The 22,632-nt window shown below is 42.0% G+C and overlaps 1 protein-coding gene across 2 annotated transcripts in view; it reads left to right on the top strand.

Moving 5' to 3' along the window:
* gab3 (GRB2 associated binding protein 3) overlaps positions 1-22,632 on the top strand; it is a 125,153-nt gene that overhangs the window by 66,844 nt on the left and 35,677 nt on the right. Inside the window, exons 1-2 of one of the 2 annotated variants that reach the window (XM_063060931.1) lie at positions 2,565-2,854; positions 5,339-5,639. In XM_063060931.1, the coding sequence (XP_062917001.1) occupies positions 5,441-5,639 (199 nt within the window). In that variant the 5' untranslated portion in view covers positions 2,565-2,854; positions 5,339-5,440. Of the gene's footprint in view, positions 1-2,564; positions 2,855-5,338; positions 5,640-22,632 lie in introns of those variants that run through there. The other variant, XM_063060930.1, reaches the window with a different exon arrangement.

Below are 22,632 nucleotides of genomic sequence, written 5' to 3'. Positions count from 1 at the left end.
CTTAGCTTGTGTTAAGATCTGGACCGTTGACTCCTTGTTTCCCTTTGGTTCCCTGTTTTCCCGTGTCCCTGGGGCTTGGTGATTAGAGGCAATTTACTCTCGGCTGAACCGGCAGTTTATAAGTCTCCGGCTTTCAGCCGTTCGGAGCGAGAGCGTTAACGAAGTCACCGAAGGTACTGCGAGCCAATGTCAGCTGGCCGGAGCCAACTAAGTTTCTTGCCGGAACAAGCCTAGTCTCCTCCCGAAGCAAGTGCCAGCAATCCGCCTTTCCTTGCCCGAGTGGGTCAGTCAAGGTTAACCTGCCAGGGTGAGTCAAGAGCTCGCTGCTGCTTGGAGCATACTTGGGCCCAGTTATAGTACTGTCCATCATTGTGTGGTCTCTGTATCCATGTCCTGCGTCTAAAAGGGGTCCCGGCCCTGTACCCTGGAAGAGTCCTGACCCTGTGTCAAGAAGAGTTCCGACTCCATCCTGTGTCCAAGGAGGAGTCCTGGCTCAGTGTTTTATGTCCGGTGTCTGAGTCTGTCCTGTGAATAAGAAGAGTCCCTGGCTCCGAGTTTTCAAGTATCGATTTCTGGCTCTGGGGGTTTCAAGTATCAAGTCCTGGTTCTGAGGTCCATGTTCCCAGTCCTGGCTCCGAGGTCCATGTTCCGAATCCTAGCCCAGACCCTTAGTCCCCGCCTAGTCCAGGGCCTGAGTTCTTGTCCATTACGTTATTCCTGCTTCTGCTTTGCTCTCCTTGTAACGAGCAATAAACTCAGTTTAGTTAGCCTCACAAGACATGTTTGTGTCTTGCATTTGGGTCAACTCCCAGCACCCCCATGTGACAGAACGCTCTCACCAAACATGGACCAGTAGACACCAACACTATTTTACCAAACTCTCATTACCCTGAATCCCCTACTGGAATCCCGCCCAGAGTGCAACTTAGAAATTCAAGAAGGTGACTCGGAGTTGCCAGGTATCAGTTTGGGAGGAATGGTATAAATACAACGACAGTTATATAAGATCAAGGTGGTGTTGTTCTGTTTTGCCCGCCGGCCAAAACCCCCTCCACCCACCCAGGTCATCGATAATACAGGAAAACCTGTTGGTTGCCTGGAGGCTCCCATTTGTGGGGGGGTGGGGGGTGGCGGTATTGTCATGGTCCGGACTAGGTTCCCTTTAAATTTACGTAGTTTGTATTATGATCCGGACTGTTGACCCCTTGTTTCCCTTTGGTTCCCTGTTTTCCCGTGTCCCTGGGGCTTGGTGATTAGAGGCAATTTACTCTCGGCTGAACCGGCAGTTTATAAGTCTCCGGCTTTCAGCCGTTCGGAGCGAGAGCGTTAACGAAGTCACCGAAGGTACTGCGAGCTAATGTCAGCTGGCCGGAGCCAACTAAGTTTCTTGCCGGAACAAGCCTAGTCTCCTCCCGAAGCAAGTGCCAGCAATCCGCCTTTCCTTGCCCGAGTGGGTCAGTCAAGGTTAACCTGCCAGGGTGAGTCAAGAGCTCGCTGCTGCTTGGAGCATACTTGGGCCCAGTTATAGTACTGTCCATCATTGTGTGGTCTCTGTATCCATGTCCTGCGTCTAAAAGGGGTCCCGGCCTTGTACCCTGGAAGGGTCCTGACCCTGTGTCAAGAAGAGTTCCGACTCCGTCCTGTGTCTAAGGAGGATTCCCGGCTCAGTGTTTTATGTCCGGTGTCTGAGTCTCAAGTCAAGTCAAGTCACTTTTTATTTTCATTTCAACCATAACTGCTGGTACAGTACACAGTAAAAATGAAACAATGTTTTCCAGGACCATGGTGCTACATGAAACAATACAAAAATTACACTGAACTACGTAAGAAAAAACAGAAAAAGCTACACTCGACTACAGACCTATCCAGGACTGCATAAAGTGCACAAAACTGTGCAGGCACTACAATAAATAATAATAAATAATAAACAAGACAGTAGACACAGTAGAGGGTATAGTAGGTTGATGTCAAGCCAGGCTCTGGCTATTGAGGAGTCTGATGGTTTGGGGGAAGAAACTGTTACATAGTCTGGTCGTGGGTGCCTGGCTCTGGGGGTTTCAAGCATCAAGTCCTGGCTCTGGAGGTTTCAAGTATCAAGTCCTGGCTCTGGGGGTTTCAAGTATCAAGTCCTGGCTCTGGAGGTTTCAAGTATCAAGTCCTGGCTCCGAGGTCCGTGTTCGAGTCCTGGCTCCGAGATCCGTGTTCCAAGTCCTAGCCCAGACCCTTAGTCCGAGCCTAGTGCAAGGCCTGAGTCCTTCTCCATTACGCTATTCCTGCTTCTGCTTTGCTCTCCTTGTAACGAGCAATAAACTCAATTTGGTTAACCTCACAAGACATGTTTGTGTCTTGCATTTGGGTCCGCTCCCAGCACCCCCATGTGACATTGATTCAGAGAATTTATTGGTTACCTCATAAAAAACTAGACTTACGAGTTTGATCTCAGAGTATTTTACAAAATTATTAATTTGTAGGTACCTAAAATTTTCAGCTAATATCTTTTGACTGAAACAGTGAAGGCACTAAAACAGCACAGATTACAGAACAATGCCAAATCACTGACAGCAGCTTTGGGGCTTCCATGTTACAACATGGACAAAGGGCAGGGTAAAAGTTTCTTAGTTAATGTAAGAAGGAGGTTGGCACGAAGTGTGCGGACCAGTGGCCAGCAGTGATTCGAAGGAAGGGCAGGATTACCTATCCAAGCACCAACCCACACTATTTCTCAGCTCTGGAAATTCCAATGTACCCCTCTCCTATTTCAAATATTCGTAGTCAGAGTGAAAGTTATAGTTTAAAGATGCTAAAATCAGTGATAAGGATAAAGGTCTCTTGAAACATAAAAGCAAATTATTTGGTAAGTCGATTGACAACAGTTTAATCTTTTGCACAATTGTTTCTGTCTTGCCCTTTGCACCTTCTTTGCATTGAACTGTGATGTCAGAAAGCTTTTCACATTAACAAAAGACAACATATGAAATAGCTTTCCAGATGGTATAGCCAAGCCAAAGTCTTGTAGGTAACCTTTACGTGACTCCTATCTTCATTTTGATTCCAGTAGGTCATTATCTGCTGGCTGATGCAGTTAAAAAGCTGTCCCTATGGAAAACTCATATAATGAGTTCTTCAAAACTCTGTGAGTCATTTAGTATATATAAGCATTATAGCTGAAGGCTGGCAAATAGCTGTCTGCTTCCTGAATTCTGAGGTAAAACAACAGTATCTGAGAATTAACTGAATATTGCATATGTAGATTTATTATTCCTGATTGTATTTCTTGCATTATATCCTTTCTGTAATACTGTGATGATCTCGTAAATAATTCCAGGAAAGTGTGCAAGATGTGAATGATTTGATAATTACAATAGAGTTTTCTCCTTAAAGTAGGCAAAGCTGAGAATTTGAAATGGAAGGACATTTTGTTATTTGTGTTAAACCACTTTAACCACATGTATCTCATTCAAAACCATGTGATATTATTTACAAGAATACCTTGCTAATCTTTTATCTTTAACAGAAGTCGTCATAGTTATATTACATGCCATCAAACATTTGCACACCTGTAATACAAGAAACCTTGAGTTGATGTAAATTTTACTATCTGTAAAATGGCAGACTGTTTAATTGTAAAATGTAGATTCTTGTTTTTATTAACACTTCTTTTGCTTTTTCTTTGTCTCTGTTTCTCCACTCCCCCTGCCCCGAAGATTGCTTTGCTAAACCACACATTGGTATTAGTTGACTCTTTCTTGGATTAAGCTTTATAGTGCTAGCTGCTGAGCAGTATTTTACTCAGTATTTTGCTAATGTGAACCTAGGCATTGGACGTAACACTCATTAAACCACAAGGTTCGTGACAAACGGAGTTTGCCTTTGCTCACAAACAAACTTTCCACAATTGCATTTCTAGTAAAATAGTGTGAAAATAGTGGTTGATTTTTGAGCTCCCTAATTTGGGGAAGACAAAACCAATTGCAAAATCTCATTTGTGTTCCTTCTGTATGTTTAGTACCTCCACAGTTTCTCGTCCAATTTTCATAGTTCTGTCATTCCAAAGTATTAGATAACTGTACAAACATCAGAATGATTTCTTATACGTATTAGAAACTGAGTAAGTCTGGCAAGAACAGTATTTATTGCCCATCCCTCATTGTCCTTAAACTGAGTGCCATGCAAAGCCATTTCTGAACACATTTAAGAGTCCACCACATAGAAGGGTCAGGAGTGACAGACAGAATAGACTAGATGAGGATAGCAGAGATTCTTTCTTTCTCTAAAGCTGTTAGTGAATGTGATATGGTCTTCTAACAATCTAGTACTTTTATTGTCATTAGTTTTATAAATATTTCCAAGTAATTAATGGATTATAAATTTAACAGCATATCACGGTGGAATTTAAACAGAGTTTTCTGGATTCTTCATTATTAGTCCAGTAATTTAACTATTTTACCTGCAACATGACCCTATATGGCATCAGACCCTGACGAGAAGATGTTTCCAGATCATCCAGATTGTTTCATTCTACAAATGAATAAAATTAACAAAATGATTACAAGTTGACAAAGTTCACTTCCAAGTTTATAGAAGCTGCCTCTGGAGGCTGTAGAACATGTGGGCTCACTCATCTTAAATGAGGCCCAACTTCACCGTGAGCAGACCTGTTTTCCATGGTTTTAATTTCTGAACTTGGCAATAAGCTGGAAAAACTACATGTAAATTCACCTGTGCGCAAGATATGCAAATAAGGATACATTGAAACACAATTTTGCACTATACTGAGCAAGAGATAGTTCATATATTTTTGCATTATGTCCTCTTGATGCGTGCAAGATTCCCACAAATGCACATGCCGTAACATTCTGTAGCCTGAAACCCACACCTCTCCACCATTCTATGTTCCACTAATCTTGTATTGGAGAGCTAAAAACCTACAGGATTCCTGCTCTGGGTGAAAGAAACATGTGAGGGTGGACTTCCAGTAAGGACCAAGAATCTTGGACATGAGTATTCCATTTACTGCATTCAGCCATTTAGTTAGATTAGCCTAATTTGTATTTAATCTCCAGTTATCAATCTTGGTTTCATTATCCAATCATACCCATTCTCTAAGAATAACAAGTTTGGTCACTAAGGTTCCAACTTCTACCCAACTCCTCTAACGTTCTTAAACCACATACTGACTGTCAGTATTGGACTTGCCAATGAATGCTAACTATTCACTGTGATATTCAGTACAGTAAATGTAGTACAGAGAGTCAACCCCTCCAAAAGGGAGAAGCATTTTTTGTAAAACCTGCCTTTGCGATGGTGATTAGGTCTAACTGTTCTCTGTTTCTTTCAGGCCTGGAGAAAACGTTGGTTTGTGCTGCGTAGTGGGCGATTGAGTGGCAATCCAGATGTCCTTGAATACTACAAAAACCATCACTCCAAGAAACCACTGCGCATGATAAACCTCACCGAATGCAATAATATTGAAGCTGGGCTGAAGCTTAGTAAAAAAGAATTCCAGAACAATTACATTTTTGAAGTGAAGACTCTAGCTCGGACATTCTACTTGGTAGCTAAAACTGAGGATGAAATGAATAAATGGGTGCAGCACATCAGACAGATCTGCGGGTTTAGCTTAAGTGATGATGGATCAGGTAAAAACTATAATGATTACTGAATTATTTGCGCCATTACCTGGAGTATTGGATGGATTTTGATGAAATGATATTGGTTACATAAAAACTTCTTCTTTAGACAGAAATATTGGTTGAAGCTAGCCTCTCTAACTACCATCAAGAATGGCTAAACTTGAGGATGTGATCAAACCACATTCCTAGAATACGGTTTGGCCACAGACACTAGCACTTGGTCCTTGTTATTCCTAGAATTTGTTTCAGGTTCACCACTCTACCACATATTGTGCTTTTCAGTTGGCGTTGTATTCAGTCAGATGAATAGCTTCAGTGAGTCTATCATCACAATTCTTCCTATTCGCTTGCATTAAATGAACTTTTTCATTGTATTATTTTCTGTGACAGAGAACAAAGTGCAGTTTTGAAAGTGGAGACGCTTTGTTACCAGTGAAAATGAATTAGTAATACTTCCTTTGTCTTAAAGTTTGAGCAATAATTAGAGGAAGCATCTAATTTGAAAGTTGTGATCTATTGCATACTTGTCTGTGTGGGGAGGAATCTGTTGACTAGCTTAAGGAATGACATGAATTTGCACTGTATTTCTAAACTAGTCAAGTTCAAAGGAGCAAAAAACTTACATTGATGTAAATGTAAAATACACTTGCTGACGCTATGGAAAGAGAAACAGATCGATTGACAATTATTTCAGATAACTACCTTGTTTTTCTCTTTACACGTGTTGCTAGATATTTCAGCTTCAGCTTGTTCCTTTGTTTCATTTCAGTATTTAAGTGCTTGCATTCAATTTAATGGTTACCTTGACAACCTCGGCGTGCACCCTATCGCAGACATTTTCCACTTTCCGCCTTTGCTGCAACTTAACACAAGCGTGTTTTCTGACTTTCAGTTCTGATGAAGTGTCAGTGACCTGAAACTTCGATTCTTTACTTGACTCTCCAAGATTGCTGCCTGCCCTGTAAAATTCTTCCAGTATTTTCTGATTTTATTTTCAGAATCAGGTTTATTATCATTGACTTATGTGACATAACAATATAAAAAGTGCTATAAAATACAAAATAAACAAACAGTGCAACAAAAAAGGAGTAATGAGGTTCATTGGTTGATGGACCATTCAGAAATTTGATGGTGAAGGGGAAGAAGCTGTTCCTAAACCATTGATTGTGGCTCTTCAAGCTCCTGTACTTCTTCTCTGATGATAGTAACGAGAAGAGGGCCTGTCATGGATCATGAGGGCAACTAGGGTCCCAGCATTGATTCCTGTGGTTTACCACTGGCGACAGACTTCCAAATCAGAAAACCATACCCACCACTAACTACTGCCTCCTATCACCAAGCCAGTTTTGCATCCAATTAACCAGCTAGGCTTACCATTCTGGACCAATCTCATGGGACCTTGTCAAATGTCTTATTAAAGTCTAATTAGATAGCCTCTTGAAAGTGTTTCATTAATTTTCTTAGTAATCTCCTTAAAAAAAAACTCAAATAAATTTAGTAAAATTGGGTATCCCCCTGCACAAAGCAATGTTGTTATCCCTGGCCAGCCTCTGTCCTTACAAAGGTACATAAATCCTAGCCATCAGGATTTTCTTCAGTAATTTCCCAACAACTGATGGTGGATAGAGTGATGAAGAAGGTATGTACTATAATTACCTCAATTATCGCTGCTGCTCTTCTTAAATAAAATTTTGAAAAATCACTGCTCAAAGGTCAAAATAAATTTATTATCAAAGTACATATATGTCGTCATATACAACCCTGGGATTCATTTTCTTGAGGGCATTCACAGTAAATACAAGAAACGCAATAAAATCAATGAAAGACCATCCACAAATGGACAACCAATCAATGTGCAGAAGACAACAAACTTTGCACATACAAAAAGAAAAAAAAAATCAAAATAATAATAATAAATAAGCAATAAATATCAAGAGCATGACATGAAGCGTCCTTGAAAGTGAGCCTTAGGTTATGGGAACTGTTCAGTGATAGGGCAAGTGAAGTTATCTCCTCTGGTTCAAGAGTCTGATGTTAAGGGGTAATAACTGTTCCTGAACCTGGTGGTGTGGGTTCTGAGGCTTCTGTACCCTTTTCTTGATGGCAGCAGGCAGCAGAGAGCATAGCTTGGATGGTGGGGTTGCTTGATGATGAATGCTGGTTTCCTGCGATATTGCTCCATGTAGATATGCTCAGTGGTGGGGAAGGCCTTACCTGGGCTGGGCCAAATCCACTACTTTATGTAGACATTTTTTCGAAGGCCATTGGCGCCAGTCTATATACTCTCCACCACAAATCCAGTGAAGTTTGTCAAAGTTTTAGATGACATGCCGAACCTTTGCAAACTTCTAAGTAATTGGAGGTGCTACAATGCTTTCTTCGTAATGGCACTTATGTGCTGGACCCAGGACAGATCCTCTGAAATTATAGCGCTGAGGAATTTAGAGTTTCCGATTCTCTCCAACTCTGGTCCCCTGATGAGAACTGGCTTATGGACCTCTGATTTCTTCCTCCTGAAGTCAATAATCGGCTCCTTGGTCTTCCTGATGTTGAATGAGAGGTTGTTGCTGTGGCATCGCTCAGCCAGATTTTCAATCTCCCTCCTATATGCTGATTCATCACCACCATTGATTTGGCCAATGATAGCGGTGATGTCAGCAAATTTAAATATGGCATTGGAGCTGTGCTTAGTCTCACAGTCATAGGTATAAAATGAGTAGAGCAGGGGGCTGAGCACACAGCCTTGTGTTGCACCTGTACTAATGGAGATTGTAAAGGAGAAGCAAGAGGTTAAAGACATCAGTGAATACTCCAGCCAGTTGAATAGCACTTTGTACTCAGCGAGGTACCCCATCTGGTTTGGGTGCTTTCCAGTCAGGGCCCCATTTGATTCCCATACCCACCTGATCATTTCCAGTTCTGGAGACATACAAGTTCTTGTGTGTCTCACGGCATTTAATATTTTCTCCCTCTTCCAGATTACCACATACCCCTCCTTGAACTTACTATCTTCCACGTCCTTCTCCTATGTGAATCCAGACAAGAAGAATTAATTTAGGATCTTGCATCCATTACTTGGCTTCGCACATATTTTATTTCTTTGCTACTCTTTCCCCATCTACCCTCCTGACCTGATTATACTTATGGAATAACTTAGTATTCCTTTTTATCTGACTTGTCAAAGATGCTCATGACCCCTTTCTGCTCTCAAATTTCTTTCTTAAATTTTCTCTTACACACTGTCTATTCCTCAAGAGGCTCCATCAGTTTTTGTTGCCTCTACCTGGCTAAGTGCTTCTTTTATTTTCCTGATTAATCCTTCTGTATCCTTTGCAATCTGAAGCTCCCGGGTCTTGCGAACACTGTGTCTGGCCGATAACAGAATCCCCTGGTCCTCTCTTATGCTATTGCAATCAGCCTTCTCCCAAACTCAAGACCTCACCTTGAGGAAAAACCTTGTCCTATAAAACAATAAAACTGTAAGATGTAAGAGCAGAATTAGGGCACTTGGCCTATCGAGTCTGTTTCACCATTCAATCATGGCTGATTTATTATCCTTCTCAAGCCCATTCTCCTTGTTTTTAAATGACTCCACAGCCATCCATGGAGAAGGAAATCCACAGATTCACCACCTTCTGGCTAAAGAAATTCTGTCTCATCTCTGTTCTAAATCAATATCCCTCTATTCTGAGACTGTGTCCTCTTGTCCTGGAGTCCCTCAATGTAGAAAACACCCTCTCCACATCCACCCTATCTAGGCCTTTCAATTTTCAATAGGTTTCAATGAGGTCCCACGCATTCTTCTAAACTCTAGCAAGTACAGGCTCAGAGCCATCAAATGCTGCTCGTTCTTTAACCCTTTCATTCCCAGAATCATTCTCATGAACCTCCTCTGGATCCTCTCTAATGCCAGCGCATCTTTTCTTAGATAAGAGGCCCAGAACTGCTAATAATACTCCAAGTGCCCCTCGACCTATCTCCCTTTCTATAACTACCTCGAACTTTACTGAATTATGGTCACTGTTCCCAAGGTATTCCACCATGGACATTTCTACCTCCTTCTGGGTTACATTTCCTAAGATAAGGTTAAATTCTGCCCTGCCTCTTGTAGACAATCTGCATATTGTTTTGGATGCACATAACATACTCCACCCCAACTAGTTCCCTTTCGCCAATGCAATCTAATAGTGGGAAAGATCATCTCCCCACTATTATAACCCAATTGTTCTTACAGTTTTCTTGTGATGAATATGAATAATTTTGTTTCTTTTAAATCAGGTTTGATTTTTAAAAAAGTCATTATTTCAAATATATTTTTAACGCAATAGAAGCAGCTGTTTAAGGCACTAGAGCTAGATTAGATACTTCAAATCTTGGCCTTTGTAACTGCAGAAAATAGTTGTGTCATTTATTCCACCCTGATAATTATAGTCCTATCCACTTACTTCACTATTGTGAGGGCTGCTCTCATTTTGTCATCGTGTGCTGTTTGGTTTGAGTTGATGTAAAATTGACTACCAGATCCAGAGTCACTGGATCCAATGCTTCATGGGCTTATAAACTGAAGTAACGTTATTCGGTAAAGGAAATTATAATGGTTTTAAATAACAATATATAATAAATCATAAAAAAATGTAAATTGTTATGTAGAGGAATCAAGCTTCAACATCCTACACCAATAAATTCCAAGTATGCTGATTAGATATCAGTTTCTTTTTACTTGTTGCCTAGGATGCAACCAGTCTCTTTATCCCTCAGCCTCTCCCAGTCAGACTCTGATTGTATTTAATTCCCTGAACTGGCTGTGGTCTGCTAAATAACAAGCCTGTTTTGAGCAACTCTACCCCAACTGGCAGCCGGTCTCATACAAGGTCTTCCTTTCCCGACAGGGTGACATTCGAAGCTGGCACAAATGCAGGAACTAACTCAGAACCAAACATCACAGTGCCAGTGTTTTCAACACAGCAATGTGTGAGCTGCATTTACAAAAATAGAGATGGATCAGAAAGGAGGACAGAGAATCTCTGTCAACATAAATAATAAGGTTTTATTTTTTTTTTAAAAAGCTGTATAACACTATAAAATGGAGAAATTTCACCTCTGCCTTAAATGTGGGTGAGAGTTTTGGTTTCCTTTTGTACTCACCCTTGTCTATTCAGTTCAGTCAGTGGAGAAGAACATACAGCAGTGAGCACAGCCTGTAACATCTTTGAGGTAAATAGTCCCAAGTTGACATTTCGTGTCAAGGCCCTGCATCAGGATCCAGAGGGAAGAGGGAAGATTACCATTAACCATCCCTTGGCATATTCCCTGCAAATGTAGGAGGTGTAACACCTGTCCCATCACCTCTTCCCTCAGAACCATCCATGAGCCTAAACAATTCTTCTAAGTGAGATAGAAGATCACTTGCACCTCTTCCAATCTATTCTACTGCATTCAGTGATCGCAATATGGCTTCCATCATACTGGTGAAAACCCATTGGCTGTTTTGTGAAGTACTTGCTCTCTTTCTCAACAGCCATCTTGAGCTTCCCGTTGTATGTCACGGGGAAAACTATTATTACCCCCATTCTGTCCTCAGCCTTCCCCATTGCAGTGGAAAGGCCAAATGCAAATTGGAAGAGTAACAACTCCTATTCTACTTAGATATTTACAGCTCAATGGTATGAGTGTCGAGCTTTCCAACTTCGGGTTGCCTACACCCCTGTTATTCTGCTCTCCTTGGTGTTCCCTCTCCACTCAGTTTTCTTCTCCTTTTGTTTACTTTTTCCATCCACTGACTCCCACCTGGTTCCAAATGCCAATCACCTTATACCCATTTCATTCCACATCCAATATGAGACTCTATCCCATCTCCATCATGCTTCTATCAGCTGGCAATCTTTCCTCTTTCCTTTGAGTCTGGGTGCGGTGTCTTCATCCTGCACCCTTTGCCTCTATAGTTGCTGTTTTACCCACTTTGTTCATCCAAAATTCTGCTCTTTTGTTCCGGATCTCAGCATTTGCATGTCTTTTGTCACAGCTATTATTGTGCAACTGATGGTTGATTCTCATAGATACACATCAAGTGTGAGCAACCAACAGTCTGTTAGCTTGATGGTTAACAGGAACTGATGTTCTCAGTCTTCTTTATCGGTCTTTACTGTTTACTACCTCAACCACATTAGCAATTGAATTGTAACTGTTTACTTTCAATGTATTTTTGCTCAGTTTAGTGAATTTTATCAGATGGTCCATCCAGGCATTAACATTATAGAGAGCCGTGTTTATCACAATAGGAAAGGGCACATTCCAGTTTTTAGTCACATGCCCTTCAATGGAGGTAAAAAATAGGCTAGGAACACTGTATCTTTATCATCTTGTGTTGCTCTCAGCTTCAAGGTTTGCCTGTTATTTCTAATTCAGAAAAAAATGTTTAGCCCTTTTATGGCATCTAGACCATCAAAAGGGCCTGTTGCTTCAACTGACACAGATCATCAACCAGTTTTGAATGTTTTCTATTGCAGCTGGTAGCACAAGGAAACCTACTTAGCTCAGGGCTATTAAAAATAAAAGTCTTGCGGTACTGGCCCATAGCACGACTAAGTAACTGATTGACATATTTGGAGGCTATCGATCCATCAGCCGAGTCTCTTGGAACTCACTAAAGACAATATCTTGTCTGTTAAGAGCCTTAGGTCATGAGCAGAAACGACATGGGTTCAGTGTTCCTGTGCAGCAGAAAGCTGAACTATTTTGTTCTGCCTCATGAATGGCTTACATTTGAGAGGCTGTTTTGCCAAGAAAGAGCACTGAGGTCACTGCATTTAAAACGATTGCTGCCATGGTGAGTAAGTGCCCTCTCTGTCCATTGTGACTTGTTCAGAATGGCTCAATGTAATGCCAACACGTACTGTATCTGGGCACAGAATGCAATGCAAAAATCCTACATAAGTGGTTCTGCAAAAGGAAAGCAGGATTTAATTTTGCTTCAAATATTGTCGTGTGTAATACTGAAGAAAGAGGAATTAAGATAAATTTGCCCCTGTTCAAATAATGATTTCCTAAAGTGGCATCAGGAAACAAGGGAACACAACTGGCATAGCAAATTGGCCGACCATTTTAATTTCCATCCCCATTCACATTCCGACGTGCTGGCCCATGGCCTCCTATATGGCCACGAGAAGGCCACTCTCAGGCTGGAGGAGCAACACCTCATATTCCGTCTTGGAAGCCTGATGACATGAACATCGATTTCTCTAACTTCCAGTAATTTTCCCTATCCCCCTACCCTCTTCTTCCATTCCTCACTGTGGCTCCCCTCTTACCATTCCTCTTCTCCTGACCTACCTGTCACCTTCCCTGGTGCCTCTCTTCCTCCCCTTTCTCCCATCGTCCACTTCGGTCTCCTATCAAATTATTTCTTCTTCAGCACTGTACCTTTTCCACCACTTTCCTCCCTGCTTCTTACTTCATGCTTCTCCCCCACCCACCAGGCTTCACCTATCACCTTCTATCTTGTAATCCTTCCTCTCCCCCCACCTCCTTATTCCGGCTTCTTGCCCCTTCCTTTTGAATCACAATGGAGGGTCTCAGCCCAAAGCGTTGATGGTTTGTTCATTTCTATAGATGCTGCCTGACCTGCTGAGCTCCTCCAGCATTCTGTGTGTGTGGCACAACAACTAACCTAGTTTTTTTCCGTATAGTTGTTTCTAACTTATAGATTTCAAATCGTTAAAGTGATTATCTATCCTGAGGTCTATCCTAGTCAGGAGGTGGATGTTGTTAATCACACAGTAGCAGCGGCAGCAAAGCAGGCATTTCAGACGTTTCACAGATGTTCCTCCGTGCTCTCACGCCTGTCGGCATCAAATCAGGAATATGCACAGCACCCTACTTGACAGATAACAGATATCATTCACCAGAGTGGCCGCGCAAGCTGAGTCGTGCCGCCATCTTCTCCTCCCGCCAAGGAAGGTGAGTAACTGAGATGAGCAGACGTCAGGAGCTATGTGCCACACTTAGGTTGAGGTAGGATGTGTGCAGCTGTACTCCGCTGGATAGGATTCGCAGAAGGGGGAATCCTTGAAGTCCTGCTGAAGCAAACCTCACAAGCCTTGTGAAGGCCTGGACCTGCATGAATAGCAATGATTGATGACAATGATTACTCATACGATGACAGATACCCCAGAAGTGGCTTCCAGCCAATGCCAGAGGAATCTGCTTCAAGTATCTGGGCTCCTATATTCATTCATCAGTAAAATACACCAAAAAGTTGGAACAGAAATTGCAGACCTCTATTAATCTTTATTTTTCACACGGAGCTTGTAAAAGTGGCAATGTAAGATCTGGTTTTATAGCATTTGTCCTTTTGCCCTCTTCCTCTGTCAGTATGCTGTCAATGCAAGATGTACCTACTGTGATTTGAATTAGTCTTCATCAATGTTTTTTTCCCTCAAAGCTGAGACCTTTCATTCAAAGTATCATAGAGCAGATAACTTCTATCATTGAGTGGACAAATGAACCTTTCTACCTAGCAGATGGTTTATTAAGAGTTTGTAAGAGTAGGACACTTAGTGAGACTTCCTTTAAACAGGGGACAGTGATTTCTGAATTCCTTCTAAGAATCAATAGTGGGCCTCGTTCCAATAAGAAAATCAAGCTATGCACATTCTCATGTAACTTGTTGACCAAAAGCAAGTAAAAGTTGGGCCACAGTGGTACTGGCAACAACACTCAGATGCCATAACCTTCTTAGACTGTTCCTTGGGAACAAGGGTGAACTGTCTCTGGTGCAATTTTGTGCATTGTGAGGTGACCATAGACTTGCACAGATATTTGTAAAGTAGTTTCTTCTGTCAACCTCACAAGCTTCTGTAAACATACAGAGCATAAAGTTCTCAGAACAACCCAACAATTTTAGTCATCTCAGGCCAGAGATTCAGAGGAAACATTGGGGAAGTTGTATTCTTTGAAGGGGAGGGGTTGAGCATGTCCTTAACTTCCACGGTCAGGGATGTCTCAGATCATTTTGGAGAGGGAGGGGGAGCAGCTGGATGTCTTGGTACATATTGGTTCCAATGATATAGGAAGGAAAAGCAATGAAGTCCTGAAAAGAAAATTTAAAGAGCTACGTAGAAAGCTGAGAAGCAAGACTTCCCGGTTAGTAATTTCTGGATTGCTACCTGTCCCATGCGCCAGTGAGGGTAGAAACAGGATGATTCGGCAGATAAATGTGTGGCTGAGAAGCTGGTGCAGGGGGCAAAGCTTCAGGTTCTTGGATAATCGCGATCTCTTCTGGGGGAGCTATGACCTGTTCAAAAGTGATGGGTTGCATCTGAACCCGAGGGGAACCAATAATCTCACGGGCAGGTTTGTTGGAGCTGCCGGGGAGGGTTTAAACTAATTTAGCAGGGGGGTGGGAACTGGAGTGAAGGGACTCGGGATAGGGCAGGTGGTAAAAAAGCAAAGATAGTGTGCAGTCAGTCTGTCAGGAAGGGCAGGTGATGGGACTTAGTTGCAGCCAACCGGCTGAGTATCAAAACATTAGGGATGCAGAATCAGAAAGGACAGCAAATATGGTACTCTATGTGTTGTATCTAAATGTGCATAGTATAAGAAATGAGGTGGATGATCTTGTTGCACTATTACAGATTGCCAGGTATGATGTTGTGGCCATCAGTGAATTCTGCTAAAGGATGGTTGTAGTTGGGAGCTGAATGTCCAGGATTACACATTATATCGGAGGGATAGGAAGGTAGGCTGAGGGGTTGGTGTGGCTCTACTGGTAACGAATGGTATCATATCAGTAGAAGGATGTGACATAGAATCGGAAGATGTTGAATCCTTGTGGGTTGAGTTGATAAACTGCAAGTGTAAAAGGATCTTGATGACAGTTATATACAGGCCTCCCAACAGTGGCTTGGAGGTGGACCACAGATTACAACAGGAAATGAAAAAAGCGATTCAGAAGGGCAATGTTATGGTAGTCATGGGAAAATTTAAAATTCAGATCGATTGGGAAAATCAGGTTGGTAATGGATCAGAAGAGACTGAGTTTGTTGAAAGCCTAAGAGATGGCCTTTTAGAGCAGTTAGTTGTTGAGCCTACTAGGGCATCAGCTATACTGGATTGGGTGTTACGTAATGAACCAGAGGCAAATAGGGAGCTTAGGGTAAAGGAACCCTTAGGAACCAGTGACCACAATATGATTGAGTTCAACTTGAAATTTGATAGAGAGAAAGTAAAGTCTGATGTAGCAGTATTTCAGTAGAGTAAGGGAAACTACAGTGGTATGGTATGAGAGAGGAGTTGGCCGAAGTAAATCAGAAGGAGCTGCTGGCAGGGATGTCGGCAGAGCAACGATGGTGTGCGTTTCTGAGAAAAATGAGGAAGATGCAGGACGTGTATTCCAAAAATGAAGAAATACTCAAATGGTAAAATAGTACAACCATAGCTGACAAGGGAAGTCAAAGCTATTGTAAAAGCAAAAGAAAGGGCATACAACAAATCAAAAATTAGTGGGAAGATAGAGGATTGTGAAGTTTTAAAAACCTACAGAGAGCAACTAAAAAAATAAGGGAAAAGATGAAATATGAAAGCAAGCTAGCAAATAATAACAAAATGGATAGTAAAATTTTTTCAAGTATGTTAAAAAGAGAAATGAGAGTAGACATAGGACCGCTAGAAAGGAGAAATAATAATGGGGGACATGGCGATGGCTGATGAACTAAATGAGTATTTTGCATCAGACTTCACTGTGGAAGACACTAGCAATATGCCTGATGTGGTAGTGTGTGAAGGAAGAGAAGTGAGTGCAGCTACTATAACAAGGGAGAAGAGGATCAAAAAGCGAAAAGATTTAATGGTACCTAAATCACCCGGACCAGATGAACTGCACCCTAGGGTTCTGAAAGAGGTAGCATTTGAGATTGTGGTGGCATTAAAAATTATCTTTCAAAAATCATTGGACTCTGGCATGGTGCCAGAGGACTGGAAACTTGCAAATGTCACTCTACTCTTTAAGAAAGGAGGAAGACAGCAGAAAGGAAATTGTAAATCAGTTAGCCTGACCTCAGTGGTTGGGAAGATGTTAGTCAATTGTTAAGGATAAGGTGATGGAGTACTTGGAGCACAGGACAAGGTAGTACAAAGTCAGCATGGTTTCCTTCAGGGAAAATCCTGGCTGACGAACCTGTTGGGATTCTTTGAGGAGATTACAAGTAGAATAGATAAAGGGGATGCAGTAGATGTTGTATATTTGGACTTTCAGAAGGCCTTTGACAAGGTGCCACATATGAGGCTGCTTACCAAGTTAAGAGCCCATGGTATTACAGGAAAGTTACTAACATGGTTAGAGCATTGACTGATTGGTAGGAGGCAGTGAGTGGGAATAAAAGGATCCTTATGTGGTTGGCTGCCGGTGACTAGTGGTGTTCCACAGGTGTCGATGTTAGGACCACGTCTTTTTATGCTGTGTATAAATGATTTAGATGATGGAATAGATGGTTCTGTTGCCAAGTTTGCAGATGATACAAAGATTTGTGGAGGGGCAGGTAGTGTTGAGGAAACAGGTAGGATGCAGGAGGACTTAGATAGATTAGGAGAATGGGCAAAACAGTGGCAAATGAAATACAATGTTGGAAAATGCATGGTCATGCACTTTGGTAATAGAAATCAATGTGTGGACTATTTTCTAAACGGGGAGAAAACACAAAAATCTGCACTGCAAAGGGACTTAGGAGTCCTTGTGCAGAACACCCTAAAGGTTAACTTGCAGGTTGAGTTGGTGTTGAGGAAGGCAAATGCCATGTTAGCATTCACTTCAAGAGGTCCAGTATGCAAGAGCAAGGATGTGATGCTGAGGCTTTATAAGGCACTGGTGAGGCCTCACCTTGAGTACTATGAACAGTTTTGGGCCCCTCATCTTAGGAAAGATGTACTAGCATTGGAGATGGTCCGGAGGGAGATGATTCTGGGAATGAAAGGGTTATCATATGAGGAACATTTGATAGCCCTGGGTCTGTACTAGCTGGAATTCAGAAGGATGAGGGGGATCTCATTGAAACCTTTTGGATGTTGAAAGACTTAGACAGAGTAGATGTGGAAAGGATGTTTCCCATGGTGGGAGTCTAGGACAAGAGGGCACAGTCTGAGGATAGAGGGATGTGCTTTCAAAACAGAGATGCAAAGAAATTTCTTTAGCCAAGGGGTGGTGAATTTGTGGAATTTGTTGCCACATGCAGGGTAAATGGTAAGAACATACAGGGTAAAGGGTAAGGCACTGAGGAGTGCAGTAGAACAGAGGGATCTGGGAATACAGATACAATATTCCCTAAAAGTGGCGTCATAGGTAGATAGGTTCGTAAAGAGAGCTTTTGGTACATTGGCCTTTATTAATCAAAGTATTGAGTATAAGAGCTGGAATGTTATGATGAGGTTGTATAAGGCATTGGTGAGGCCGAATCTGGAGTATTGTGTTCAGTTTTGGTCACCAAATTACAGGAAGGATATTAATAAGGTTGAAAGAGTGCAGAGAAGGTTTACAAGGATGTTGCCGGGACTTGAGAAACTCAGTTACAGAGGAAGGTTGCATAGGTTAGGACTTTATTCCCTGGAGCGTAGAAGAATGAGGGGAGATTTGATAGAGGTATATAAAATTATGATGGGTATAGATAGAGTGAATGCAAGCAGGCTTTTTCCACTGAGGCAAGGGGAGAAAAAAACCAGAGGACATGGGTTAAGGGTGAGGGAGGGAAAGTTTAAAGGGAACATTAGGGGTGGCTTCTTCACACAGAGAGGTGGGATTATGGAATGAGCTGCCAGACGAGGTGGTAAATGCGGGTTCTTTTTTAACATTTAAGAATAAATTGGACAGATACATGGATGGGAGGTGTATGGTGGGATATGGTCCGTGTGCAGGTCAGTGGGACTAGGCAGAAAATGGTTCGGCACAGCCAAGAAGGGCCAGAAGGCCTGTTTCTGTGCTGTAGTTTTTCTATTGTTTCTATGGTTTCTATGCAGCTGTGGAGGCCAGGTCATTGGGGCTATTTAAGGCAGCGATTGATAGGTTCTTGATTGCACATGGCATCAAAGGTTATTGCTACAAAGTCAGGAACTGGGGTTGAGGAGGAGAAAAAAAAAGGATCAGCCATGATTGAATGGCGGTGCAGACTCGATGGGCCAGATGGCCTAATTCTGCTCCGATGGCTTATGGCAGTGGTCCCCAACCACTGGGCTGCAGACCGGTACCGGGCCGTGAGGAAATGACCAGATTTGGTGATATGTGTCAGCTGCACCTTTCCTCATTCCCTGTCACGCACTGTTGAGCTTGAACGCACGCGAGGCCATTACCCACGCGTCATCCATGTCAGCGCGGGAAGGAGATCAACTCCTCGAGCTTGCAAATGACGGCGGGCTGAAAAGCATGTTTGACATAACATCTCTGTCGGTATTCTGGATCAAAGTCAAGGCTAAATATCCTGAGATAGCCACGAAAGCACTGAAAACGTTGCTTCCATTTCCAACATATCTCTGCAATGAATGCAACGAAAACTAAATTGCGGAATAGACTGGACATAACGAACCTCCTTCGAGTATCGCTGTCTCCCATCACCCCTCGATGGCACCATCTTGTTGCAGGGAAACAAGCCCAGGGCTCCCACTGATTCAACGATATTGGTGTGTTGCAATTATCTTATATGTTCATACGGGGAAAATATGTGCTGTGTGTTTAATATCCAAACGTTACTTAAAATGTATGATGCTAGTGACTTATACAACCATATAACAATTACAGCACAGAAACAGGCGATCTCTGCCCTTCTAGTCCGTGCTGAACGCTACTCTCACCTAGTCCCACCGAACTGCACTCAGCTCATAACCCTCCATTCCTTTCCAGTCTATATACCTAACCATTTTTTCTTTAAATGATAATATCGAACCTGCCTCTACCACTTCTACTGGAAGTTTGTTCAACACTTACTTCAAGTTCCCCTGATAATTGGCTTATCGCTATATTCATGCAAGGAAAATATGCACTGTGTGTTTAATATTAAATTCGTTAGATTCTTTTGGAAACGAAATTGAGAGTATTAGCCACTTGTCACCTATATTGCGTTTGTGATTAATCCCCCCCCCCGCACAGAATCTCAAAAAATGATTTGTAGGAAAAAATCGGCACGTACATGCACGCACACTGGTGCCACGCAAGGCTTCATGGTCATTGTAGTCTTTCTCAGGGTAAACCCAATGTATTTGACTGCTACTCTTGTTTGTTAGCAACCCAACCACCACCCCACCTCCCACCCCCGGTCGGTTGGTCCGCAAGAATATTGTCAATATGAAACCGGTCCGCAGTATAAAAATGGTTGGGGACCCCTGGCTTATGGTCATAAGGTCTTATATGCTTATATGACCAAGTGCAGCTAGGGGTGTATCTTTCTTGCTTGAAGAATGATATTGTTGATGTGCTGACATCCAGGACAGCAATTTTTTATCCACAATTAGCTTAGTATTCTTTTAGGAAGTCCTATTTATTTGGTGGCAGCCTTCATTTGACCCTTTAAGAACTGATATTTCAGCACCAATTAGAAAGATCTTTGAGTAACAGACGGAACAATGTCTTTATTGCCCTTAATTTCTAGTGTATGATGGTGCAGAAAAACCCAATGATTCATTTTTATAACTGAAAATATACTGCCTCAATCTTCTTTCTGGAGGCCGGCTTGGGAACTCCTTGGGCCTGTGTTTGACAAGGGAAGTAGGGAATTGGTGTTTGGGAAGTCAGGTAAAGGGGAAGGACTAGTAGCTAGTTGGGGTTGGATAGAGAAGAATGGAATTGTCTGTGCAGCAGGACATAATATTTTCTATCTAGCGGGGAAGAACGAGGATTAGAATGAATTTATTACTGATTTATTCACTGTACTGAGGTAGCGGTAAAAGCTTGTCTTGCATACTGTTCATACAGATCAGATCATTACAGAGTTCACTGAGATAGAACAAGGTAAAGCCATTACAGTGCATAATAAAGTATAACAGCTACAGAAAATTGTAGTGCAGGTAAACAATAAGGTGTAAAATCATAATGAGGTAGATTGTGAGGTCAAGAGTCCAACTTACTGCATTAGGGAACTATTTAACAGACTTATAACAACAGAATGGAAACTGCTCCTGAGCCTGGTGGTATGTGTTATCAGGCTTTTTTATGTTCTGCCCGATGGGACAGGGGAGTAGAGAGAATGAACAGAGTTTGTGGAGTCTTTGATTATGCTGGCTGTTTTACTGAGGCAGTGAGATTATAGACAGACTCCAGGCTGTGAGCTTGATAAGATGTTGGGAAGAATGGGGGGAACAGAGGTTCGGAATGTTGCTGGGTAGAAAATTCTGCATCTTTTTTAGGTGGATGACCAGGGGAGGGCTGAGAGGGAAGAAGAGAGAGAGAGAGAGAGCAAGAGAGAAAAAGATGGGAGACTAAGGTGACTCTCATGTTGTGTGGGATGTGGTCGAGACATGGGCAAGAAATTGGTTACATTGTTGGTGTTGTTACAGTGCAGTGGTGTGGTTGAACAGGTAATGAAGTGCACAAGAATAGAGGTAAGCAGTTCTCCTAACCTGCAGGCAGGATGTTGTGGAATTAAGAGTAGATTGTCCATCACTGCCAATAATAAGTAACCCAAGTTACTTATGGTCCGAATTTTCTGGCTGTATTCCAAAAGGAGTGTTGCATAGGGATGACATCATTCTATGTACCCGGAAACAGAAATCACATGGGTGTCAGATGTTGGGAAATGAATGGTCACGTACCCAGTTGCCACAGTATGATTGGAAAACAGATGCAATTGTGATCTGTTTCAACTGAAATCAGTTTTCAATCTTATACTGCAGTTAAAAGTCCACCCTTCTGTGTGGGCTTGGTATAAGGGTATGAATTAAGCAATTTCCTTCTAAATGCTGATGAGCAATTATAAATAATACATAACATTTCCGTTAACTACGATTTCATTAAACATATGGGCAACACTATTACAACTTGACCCTTCGGAGGTCAGAGTTCAATTTCAGCACTACCTACATGTCCATGTGGGTTTCCACTGGGTGCTCCAGTTTCCTCCCACAGTCCAAAGATGTACCAAATAGTAGGTTAATTGTCCTGTGATTAGGCTATGGTTAAATAGATGGGCTACAGGGTGGCGTGGCTTGTTGGGCCAGAAGGGCCTGTTCTGCACTTTATCTCTAATTAAATAGATCAATAAATCAATTAAAGTTAAGGTCTTCGAAGGTGGAAGGCAGATCACAAATCCCACGTTTTCTTATTAGAAATGCATCAGGTTATCCCTGAGTCTAATTGTCCATTTCATGTGATTGATGACATTTAACTTGCAGCCTATCTGAGTAATCTGGCCCTTACTTCGTATCCCAAGAGGCTTAGCTCTTGGTGCCTCATATCTACAAAAGCAGATCTGCTGCAAGATTTATGATGGTTTTTACGAAGTCTCAGGCAGCACTGTGGGTTTTGCCCGTCAGCTACTGCTGAGAGATTTATGATAATTTTTAGAAGATGCAGGCATCACAGTGAGTTTTGACAGCCAGCAACCCCTCTCAGTTATGTTCTTCTCCTTCTTCATTCAAGGCCTGTCAGAGATTCCTGAGACAGAAAACGAATGAGAAAAGAGTTGCTAAGATCAGTACACTCCTTATAGTCCAGAGCACTGCCTAAAACTTCGTTTTTAAATTCATGAAAATTTGCTTTCAGTTACATAACTACAAGCCTGACAAGTCGTATTTGTTAAATAAGATAGAATCAGTTCTGTTGTTGAATCACAAACAAGAGAAAATCTGCAGATGCTGGAAATCGAAGTAAAACACACAAAATGCTGGAGGAACTCAGCAGGCCAGGCAGCATCTGTGGAAAAGAGTAAACAGTCAATGTTTAGGGTTGAGACCCTTCATCAGGACCAGAAAAAAGAGATAAGAAGTCAGAGGCAATGTTCTTCTAATTTGTCCCACCAGCTACCTACCC

Source organism: Mobula hypostoma, chromosome 10, assembly GCF_963921235.1.
Source record: "Mobula hypostoma chromosome 10, sMobHyp1.1, whole genome shotgun sequence".
Lineage (NCBI taxonomy): Eukaryota > Metazoa > Chordata > Chondrichthyes > Myliobatiformes > Myliobatidae > Mobula > Mobula hypostoma.
This window is presented reverse-complemented; position numbering and strand designations above follow the sequence as displayed.